This window comes from Watersipora subatra, chromosome 1 (genome assembly GCF_963576615.1).
Source record: "Watersipora subatra chromosome 1, tzWatSuba1.1, whole genome shotgun sequence".
Lineage (NCBI taxonomy): Eukaryota > Metazoa > Bryozoa > Gymnolaemata > Cheilostomatida > Watersiporidae > Watersipora > Watersipora subatra.
The window spans coordinates 1,948,499-1,959,588 of NC_088708.1; the positions used below are offsets into that span (position 1 = coordinate 1,948,499).

Sequence of the window (11,090 nt, forward strand, 5' to 3'; positions counted from 1 at the left end):
TATCTCTATCACCACCTCTACCTACACACTGTCTGTCCTCCTCTATACCTCTGTTCATGTAGTCCATGTTATACTAGCTCTGTATCTCTATCACCATCTCTACCTACACACTGTCTGTCTCCTCTATACCTCTGTTCATGTAGTCTATGTTATACTAGCTCTGTATCTCTATCACCACCTTTACCTACACACTGTCTGTCTCCTCTATACCTCTGTTCATGTAGTCCATGTTATACTAGCTCTATATCTCTATCACCACCTCTACCTACACACTGTCTGTCTCCTCTATACCTCTGTTCATGTAGTCCATATTATACTAGCTCTGTATCTCTATCACCACCTCTACCTACACACTGTCTGTCTCCTCTATACCTCTGTTCATGTAGTCTATGTTATACTAGCTCTGTATCTCTATCACCACCTCTACCTACACACTGTCTGTCTCCTCTATACCTCTGTTCGTGTAGTCTATGTTATACTAGCTCTGTATCTCTATCACCACCTCTACCTACACACTGTCTGTCTCCTCTATACCTCTGTTCATGTAGTCCATATTATACTAGCTCTGTATCTCTATCACCACCTTTACCTACACACTGTCTGTCTCCTCTATACCTCTGTTCATATAGTCTATATTATACCAGCTCTGTATCTCTATCACCTATTGAGACAGCAAGAGGCTCTGGGAGCGTCAAGGGAAGGTTTGAGAGAACTAAAACTGCTACTGGTCGAACAATTCAGTCTTCATCTAATTTTAAGAAAAAAGATGGAACTATAATTGAGGATTTATTCGAAAAGCTTGAGTACTGCGGAGAACTCTATGGATAGCTCTATGGAGATTAAAGCACTGCTAATCACTCTTCTATTGATAGCTTACCCGAAATATTATTTATCATAGCCTTGACAAACTTCCCTCTCAGCTCAGACGAAATCATCAAGACAATCAATGGGCTTCGGTAAAGCAGTAGATGATGATGAAATTCCACCAGAGCTGTTTAAAGTATGCATGGAATTTTCAGCTAAGTCTGTTGTTTCTCGTCAGCACCTGTTGGTCCTCAAATCTCTGCCTCAAAATTTTAAGCACAAAAACATAACAACTCTATGCAACGAGGGGATTTGCAACAACTACCACGGTCTTTCTCTATTAAGCATCACCGGGAAAGTTCTTGCATAAATCCTTGATTTCACAAAAGCCTTTGACCTTGTGGACAGAGCATCTCTCTTTTTGGTTTACCAAAAGCTGTCTGTCCAACAAACTGACTGTCCAGACTACTAGAAATAAGTTTCGGGTTTGGGGTATTTAAGATATTTGACTGTATATACGTGGTATTCAGGTATTCATTCTTCATCTAGTGCTGTACGCAGGCCTGACTGAATGCAGGCGCCACTCCATGCATGTGTAATACTGTGTACAGGCATCACTCCATGCATGTGTGAAACTGTGTGTAGGCACCACTCTATGCATGTGTAATACTGTGTGCAGGCACCACTCCATGCATGTGTAATACTGTGTGCAGGCACCACTCCATGCATGTGTAATACTGTGTGTAGGCATCACTCCATGCGTGTGTGATTCTGTGTGCAGGCACCACTCCATGCGTGTGTGATTCTGTGTGCAGGCACCACTCCACGCATGTGTAATACTGTGTGCAGGCACCACTCCATGCATGTGTAATACTGTGTGCAGGCACCACTCCATGCATGTGTAATACTGTGTGTAGGCGCCACTCCATGCATGTGTGATACTGTGTGTAAGCGCCACTCCACGCATGTGTAATACTGTGTGCAGGCACCACTCCATGCATGTGTGATTTTATGAATGATTTGAATGAATGGTAACAGAAGGCAAATTTCTAATTGACAGCTGAAGTATTCAACGGAGTTGTCTTCTCTATAATATGAAAACTCGCCATTAAAACAATAAGTCAATTCACCTTCTAAAGTAGTTTATTCAACAGATCTTAAGTTGTACAGTAGTGCCTTGGGAGGCTATGTTAGGTCTGTCTTATCCCTAGCGTCTGCTGTAACTTACAGCTACTATAGCAGCTACTATAGCAGCGCTAGCATCTAAGCCGAACCAATAGTATTCATACCAAGTATACTTGCCTACTAGGTTAAAATCTTAACAAGTTACAATAGCACGCTGCAGCATTACCAAAAACTAATCATTTGAGCTAACAATTCAACACAAGAAAGTTATTGCAATAGTTTTAGGTTGACTCTACAAATGTCGAGTTAGCCATGCTCAATTACGATCTGTCATATGATGAATGTGTCTACAGACACAAAAGTAGTACAAGCTATATTAAACTTATGCTTACTTAGAATAATGATATGATGACTAGGAAGTGTTGTTTACAGTCTGACTCTTTCATGCCCAGGCTAGATAGCGTATAGCCTGGGCATGGCTCTCTCTCTCTCTCTCCCCCACCCCCAAGAGGGCCATGCCCAGGCTAGATAGCGTAGGTTCACTTTAATTTCTATTCTAAAACTTTTAATACTATTGATAAGTTTTATTACAAGATTGCCAGCAGCCTGTAACCTACTGTATACTACTACTACTAACTACTAAGATATCCAGCAGCCTGTAACCTACTGTATCCTACTGTATACTACTACTAACTACTAAGATATCCAGCAGCCTGTAACCTACTGTATACTACTACTAACTACTAAGATATACAGCAGCCTGTAACCCACTGTATACTATTACTACTACTAACTACTAAGATATACAGCAGCCTGTAACCCACTGTATACTATTACTACTACTAACTACTAAGATATCCAGCAGCCTGTAACCTACTGTATACTACTACTACTAACTACTAAGATATCCAGCAGCCTGTAACCTACTGTATACTACTACTACTAACTACTAAGATATCCAGCAGCCTGTAACCTACTGTATCCTACTGTATACTACTACTAACTACTAAGATATCCAGCAGCCTGTAACCTACTGTATACTACTACTAACTACTAAGATATACAGCAGCCTGTAACCCACTGTATACTATTACTACTACTAACTACTAAGATATACAGCAGCCTGTAACCCACTGTATACTATTACTACTACTAACTACTAAGATATCCAGCAGCCTGTAACCTACTGTATACTACTACTACTAACTACTAAGATATCCAGCAGCCTGTAACCTACTGTATACTACTACTACTAACTACTAAGATATCCAGCAGCCTGGGACCTACTGTATACTACTACTACTAACTACTAAGATATCCAGCAGCCTGTAACCTACTGTATACTACTACTAACTACTAAGATATCCAGCAGCCTGTAACCTACTGTATACTACTACTACTAACTACTAAGATATCCAGCAGCCTGTAACCTACTGTATACTACTACTACTAACTACTAAGATATCCAGCAGCCTGTAACCTACTGTATACTACTACTACTAACTACTAAGATATCCAGCAGCCTGTAACCTACTGTATACTACTACTACTAACTACTAAGATATCCAGCAGCCTGTAACCTACTGTATACTACTACTACTAACTACTAAGATATCCAGCAGCCTGTAACCTACTGGAAATACGTAAACTACGCTAAATGCCTATCTATTCTATTTGCTGTTTACTATTATTTTATGGTGTGACTCGTTCTGAAGCGAGTTGGATAAGATAGTTGTGACATGTGTGGGCACTTGACTTTATTTTATCATATCGATATATAACCAATTACTCTTCGTTAGTTTTTGAAATTGCTTATAAGTGCCTGTGGTACAAAGTGCCTGTGGTACGAAGTGCCTGTGGTACTAAGTGCCTGAGGTACAAAGTGCCTGTGGTATGAAGTGCCTGTGTTACTAAGTGCCTGCTGTACTAAGTGCCTGTGGTACAAAGTGCCTGTGGTACGAAGTGCCTGTGGTACTAAGTGCCTGAGGTACAAAGTGCCTGTGGTATGAAGTGCCTGTGTTACTAAGTGCCTGCTGTACTAAGTGCCTGTGGTACAAAGTGCCTGTGGTACGAAGTGCCTGTGGTACTAAGTGCCTGAGGTACAAAGTGCCTGTGGTACGAAGTGCCTGTGGTACTAAGTGCCTGCGGTACTAAGTGCCTGTGGTACGAAGTGCCTGAGGTACAAAGTGCTTGTGGTACTAAGTGCCTGTGGTACGAAGTGCCTGAGGTACAAAGTGCCTGTGGTATGAAGTGCCTGCGTTACTAAGTGCCTGCTGTACTAAGTGCCTGTGGTACTAAGTGCCTGTGGTACAAAGTGCCTGTGGTACGAAGTGCCTGCGGTACTAAGTGCCTGTGGTACTAAGTGCCTGTGGTACGAAGTGCCTGTGGTATGAAGTGCCTGTGGTACTAAGTGCCTGCTGTACGAAGTGCCTGCTGTACAAGGTGCTTGCTGTATGAAGATTACTTTTAACCCAATAAAGGAGTCAAGGTTGACCCGCATTGTCATAAAGCAATCTTTGTCCCTATTTACTACACCCAATTATTTCCTTTTAGGTTGATTTAGCAAGTAGGCGCAAGTTCACAACAGAAGAAATAGAGAAGTTTGCAAGAGAGAACAACTTTATACACTTCATGGAGACTTCTGTGAAGAATGACATCAATGTCACCGAGTCCATGCAGTGAGTGCTTGCTATTGCTTTAGATTAGATGTCATTGCAAGTTGCTGGAGCTTTCATAGCTTGTCGTCCTTTTTTACTTTTAGAAGAAATCTTTAGCTTGATTGTTATTTATCAGGGTTAAATTATAAATGCTATTTTTGTGGCTGTTTTATGAACGGTTTAAGTTTCATACCGCTAGCTCTATTGATTTGATAAGATTTTGGTGTTTGAAGTTGTCTAATTGTTTATGGTGTTTGGAGTTGTCTTATTGATTATGGTGTTTGGAGTTGTCTTATTGATTATGGTGTTTGGAGTTGTCTCATTGATTATGGTGTTTAGAGTTGTCTTATTGATTATGGTGTTTGGAGGTGTCTTATTGATTATGGTGTTTGGAGTTGTCTCATTGATTATGGTGTTTGGAGTTGTCTTATTGATTATAATGTTTGGAGTTGTCTCATAGATTATCGTGTTTGAAGTTGTCTCATAGATTATGGTGTTTGAAGTTGTCTCATTGATTATGGTGTTTGGAGTTGTCTTATAGATTATGGTGTTTAGATTTGTCTCATTGATTATGTTTGAAGTTGTCTCATAGATTATGGTGTTTGAAGTTGTCTCATAGATTATGGTGTTTGAAGTTGTCTCATTGATTATGGTGTTTGGAAGTGTCTTATTGATTATGGTGTTTGGAGTTGTCTCATTGATTATGGTGTTTGGAGTTGTCTTATTGATTATGATGTTTGGAGTTGTCGCATAGATTATGGTGTTTGAAATTGTCTCATAGATTATGGTGTTTGAAGTTGTCTAATTGATTATGGTGTTTGGAGTTGTCTTATTGATTATGGTGTTTAGAGTTGTCTTATTGATTATGGTGTTTGGAGTTGTCTCATTGATTATGGTGTTTAGAGTTGTCTTATTGATTATGGTGTTTGGAGGTGTCTTATTGATTATGGTGTTTGGAGTTGTCTCATTGATTATGGTGTTTGGAGTTGTCTTATTGATTATAATGTTTGGAGTTGTCTCATAGATTATCGTGTTTGAAGTTGTCTCATAGATTATGGTGTTTGAAGTTGTCTCATTGATTATGGTGTTTGAAGTTGTCTCATTGATTATGGTGTTTGGAGTTGTCTCGTTGACTATGGTGTTTGGAATTGTCTCATTGATTATGGTGTTTAGATTTGTCTCATTGATTATGTTTGAAGTTGTCTCATAGATTATGGTGTTTGGAGTTGTCTTATTGATTATTATATTTGGAGCTGTCTCTTTGATTATGGTGTATAGACTTGTCTCATTGATTGTGGTGTTTGGAATTGTCTCACTGATTATGGTGTCAGAGTTGGCTAAATGATTATGGTGTTTGGAGTTGTCTCATCGATTCTGGTGTTTGGAATCATCTTGTTTGATGTTGAGAGTCGTTTTGTTTGATATTATAAGTTGTTTATTGGATTATTGTTCTAAGGGTTGTGGGTTGTTGATTATGAAATCTGGAGTTGTGCTCAGTCGGTCATGATTTTGAATGTTATCCTGTATTAGTTGTTGTGGTTGTGTTTATCAAAGTACATACAGTCAAGCCTCTGCTTAACTTATGATCACCTCATCAAGTTTTCTAACATATTATATATATACATATTTATATATATACATGTACATATAGATATATTTCTCAAAGTATGTCGTATGTGTATTCTAGGTTTTATTGTCCGGCTATAGCAATTATTTTAGCATTGTGCCCACACGTTACAAATACCCAGTTAGGAAATTTCGATCTATGGCGTTATCATATTATTTTGATAAATCATAACCACACGCTAATTATTTTAGCAAAGCGACCACACGTTACGAAGCTGCGGGGAAGAAATATTTTGGGACTTATGTATATGCAGCCCGATGCTTCTTCGTTTTTATTTCGTTAGGGCTAATTTGTTCAGCCTCACGATATCAACAATAATTTATCTACGAACTTAGAATTTGACGAATTGTGTAGTGATTAAATACGTTATTAAGAGATTCAGTTGCTCGCAATGGTGAGTTCAGCGTTATTCGTTACGGTAAAACGGTTTCGCAAACATCAAATTATTTAATGATAAAATTTCAGCTAAAGGACGTATGTATTTCTCTCTCGAAATAAATATTTGGCGACTATTGTAGAGCTTTTCATTTGGTCATAACGATTTTTGTTTTCACACTTGGTATTAATTGTATCATTACCAAATAATATGTTTCGTAGTTTACATACTTGCTATTTATTTCACATCTTCATTTAGCTCTCTACTTATTTATTCCAGCTGCTCAGAATACTTTTTTCCAGCTACATTATGTTTTTTGGTTTCTGATTTGGTACCTCGCGCTCCACAATCATTAAATAGGAATAAATATTTTGTTCGTTTAAACAATCTTTTTACATTATTTCTTTTAGTTTATATTAAAACATCTTTGTTTGTATGTTCCTATCAGCGCTCGCTTTGTGTATCTTTTACATCTTTCATTCTAAACCTAACCAATTAGTAATTCGTAATAAATTTCAGATTTTACAACAAACATTTGTAAGATTACTGTAAGATTATCTGTTAGATTATCTGTAAGATTTACTGTAAAACTTATCGTGTAAGATTACAAGTATCAGTTATTCCTCACTCTCTTATATTTACACAAATTTACATACTTTGAGAACTGTATATATAGATAGATTTACATTCTCTTATTACATTTATAAACTTAATATAACTTGAAGTTTATAATATAAGGCTTTAAAGTTTGTTGCAATATCTTTTTTATTTCAATTTTTTAAACATAATTGGAGTATAATGTCGTGTTTGAAGTTCAAACATACATTTTCCTATCACTGTTGTCCTATCATATTACTTAGTTTTCAATCTTTATCATTAATATTAATTTTTCATTCAACCATTTTTGGCAGAAATTGTTCTAATAAAATTTCAACTACAAAATACTACCATATTCTGTCATACTTTTTATCAATCTGAGAGAATACATGTATTCTCAGAAGTTACACATTGTCTAATGCATCCAAAGAAAAGAACCTGTTCTGCACAAAATCATTTCCTCATGATATAAAGTTTTAAGGTCACGGTTGTTTGACAAAGTTTGAAATTAATTAATTAATCCATTAATTTATTTAGACTACCCAAAACACTTCTCTCATGATATGTAGTTTGAGAGTTAGAATGACAAATGCTGTTATATGTTAAATAAATATCAAATTTTCTGTCCAATGACTTTTTTATTATGCGGGCAACGCGGGGTAGCACAGCTAGTATTATATATATGTACATGCTGCTTGTTTCTGGGCAACGCGGGGTAGCACAGCTAGTATTATATATATGTACATGCTGCTTGTTTCTGGGCAACGCGGGGTAGCACAGCTAGTATTATATATATGTACATGCTGCTTGTTTCCGGTCAACACGGGGTAGCTCAGCTAGTATTATATATATGTACATGCTGCTTGTTTCTGGGCAACGCGGGGTAGCACAGCTAGTATTATATATATGTACATGCTGCTTGTTTCTGGGCAATGCGGGGTAGCACAGCTAGTAAGCTAGTATTATATATATGTACATGCTGCTTGTTTCTACATCCTTAGTAATTTGAGCATAAGATGTTTGAAGCTTATTAAAACTTTGCAGTGTTGTAAGCGAAAGTCTGGGCGCTGATAAAAATAATAATACATGTATAATACAAAAGTTATAAAAATAGTCCAAAATATATAAGCTATGCTAATTTCAATCTTAGTTTTAATTAGAGCAAGTTACAGAGTGTATGTCTCTATCACCATCTTTCCTTCCGAACATAGCAAAGTCTACCCGTCTGTTCATGTACATATCTCTAAGGTAACGGCAACCATCTTTCCTTCCGAACATAGCAAAGTCTACCCGTCTGTTCATGTACATATCTCTAAGGTAACGGCATTGTAAAAACCTAATGGGATGAATTCATTTTGTTAGTAGAGTTTGTATTAAGAGCTATGCCTGCTTCATGAAGGCATTAGGAGTTGTCTGGTTGATGAGGGTGCTAGGAGTTGCCTGGTTGATGAGAGTGTTAGGAATTGTCTTTTCGATGAGGGTTTTAGGATTTGCCTGGGTAATGAGGGTGTTAGGAGTTTTCAGATTGATGAGGGTGTTACGAGTTGCTTGGTTAATGAGGGTGTTAAGAGTTGACTGGTTGATGAGGGCATTAGGAGTTGCCTGGGTGATGAGGGTGTTATGAGTTTTCTGATTGATGAGGGTGTTAGGAGTTGTCTTCTTGATGAGGGTGTTAGGAGTTGTCTTCTTGATAAAAGTATTAGGAGTTGTCTTGTTGACTACAATTCTAAAAGCTGTAAACATATTTATAAACATTTTGAAATAGAAAACTATTATTTATGTTCGAGCACACGCCAAAAATGTAGAATTGTCATTTTACTGAGTTGTATGATGTGTATCACAACTCGTTTTGCATTGGAGTAGTTAGTAATCATTGATTTAAAAGTTGACGTTTTCTTTGCCCTTTACACTTATACATCGTTATATACTTAGACAGCTTGTAATGTTTGCTGTTGTTTCATCAGCTGCTTTTTATGCAATTTGAGTTATTAACTCTTTGGCTATTTTATACTTTTCTGTTTAGATATTTGGTGAAAAATTTACTGGAACATGAAAACTTGCCAAGAGCACGCCAACGTGATGACAGCGACCCAATTATTAGAGCCGAGTCCACTAGCAAACCAAAACAGGATACCGGTTGCTGCTGACACAGTTTGGCTGCCAGCTGGTCGACGTCTGATCAACGGTGCCGGGAGAGATTCATAACAGATCCATTCATCGCTTTAACACTTAACTATTTATAAATGAGCTTGTGCCATGACTCCTTGTTGCGCTTGGGCTGTCCCTTGGGCTGTCCCCTGTTTCCTTCTCTTCTCCTCACAGTCAGCCCGAGTAGCAAAAGCCTCTATTTGTTTTTCACTCAGGCTATCAATTTATGCATAAGTTAAGTTGAGGGGCGGGTTCTTCAACTCGGTTCATTAGGCTGCTGCCGGGTCGGGTGCTAAACATGACTATATGAGATGTTGCTCATTCCTTCTGCTATCATAATGTTAAATATCATCAGAATTTAATGTTAGACAATATAATCAATGACAAAGTTGACAAATTTTATACTAGTGCTTGTCTATTCTTTTTCTACATTAAATTATTGCTGCTGCCAACCCAGATATCTAAAAAGATTTCTGGGCACTAATCCTGTTCAGGCATCAAGCAGATGTTTGAGTTGGTCATATTATGTAATCTGTTTTTCGAATATCTTGTAACTAATTTGCAGAGAGCTCAAGGCCATTATCATAAGGAGACAAGCTAATCAACTGTTGATAGACATATCTGATGTTAGTTCGGCAGCGCTTGTCTTGTTCTGGCAGCTTTCACATGCCTACTATTTTGCTGGATTCATTTATGCATGCATTATGGTGCTCACAAGCCGTCTTGTTCATCTGTTCATCGCTTTCGTCCTCACCTTTTCTCATTTTCTAATTATTGATGATAGCGCAATCAATGACCTAATAAAACCAGAGGGCAGAGAATGCTCTAGGTTGTAGCAAATCTATTCATTACGCGTGTGACTTCACCGCTAAAAACAACTTTGTCATCTTGTTTTGCCTTACGCTCGCTGTCAGTCCTCCGGCACTGCCCATCATCGCTCATCAATAATGCTTTTTATTTTTTAGCATAATCTTGTGTGTTTAGCACTGTTAGAATAGGTTTGCTTTTCTTTGTCAAGGATGCTCCAAGTAAAGTCTTTTGTCAATTGTCTTCCTCTGAGAACCATTAATTTCCGTATGCCTGGCAGGCGGCTCGCCTCCTTAATTCATTATTAATAGAAGGAGGCATTTCTTCATGTTTCTCAATGCTTCTCAACGTTCTGCACTCAATATAGGAGAAAGATGGCTTCCTAAGGGCCCCTTGCTTATTTTAACTTGTATTGAATCATGTAGTAAAAAGCGCTCTCCCTCGAAACCTGTACACCATAGTACTAGAACAAGAAAAACTGTTCACCGCTATTATAGGAAGCAGCAATAGGCCAATATTTAGTTATCAGCAGCATGTAAAGCTACAGAGCTTGTCTTTCACCTTTTTGTTCAGGAATTGTTGAGAGACGATAGAGAAATTTATGACCAACTTACTAAACGATTATTAAAATATTGGTCGACATGGGTGTTGATGGAAGTTGTCTGCCATTGGATCATCACTGCTATAAGAGCAGGGCTCAGTTTGAATCACGGTAATTTATTTTATCATATGTGACTGTAGTTGGTCAAACCTGTGAACACTGGTCTGAAGCATTAGGCTAACGACTACGTAGTGGTCATGGTCATGGTCATGGTAGGCTAACAACTACGTAGTGGTCATGGTCTTCCATATAGCATCTACTGTTCGGTTTTGAGTCCATTAGGCGCCAGAGCAGGTAGCTCCTCGTAGTTGCGCCTTTTGAAGATATTTCCTTTCCCTCGAGCAGAGC

At 38.0% G+C, this 11,090-nt stretch overlaps 1 protein-coding gene across 2 annotated transcripts in view; it reads left to right on the top strand.

Annotated features, from left to right (window-relative positions):
* The window catches only part of LOC137402450 (ras-related protein Rab-7L1-like), a 44,063-nt gene extending 33,910 nt beyond the window's left edge, over window positions 1-10,153 (top strand). The window contains exons 4-5 of one of the 2 annotated variants that reach the window (XM_068088952.1): window positions 4,483-4,607; window positions 9,210-10,151. In XM_068088952.1, the coding sequence (XP_067945053.1) occupies window positions 4,483-4,607; window positions 9,210-9,333 (249 nt within the window). In that variant the 3' untranslated portion in view covers window positions 9,334-10,151. Of the gene's footprint in view, window positions 1-4,482; window positions 4,608-9,209 lie in introns of both variants that reach the window. The other variant, XM_068088958.1, reaches the window with a different exon arrangement.
* Window positions 10,154-11,090: the final 937 nt, after the last annotated feature.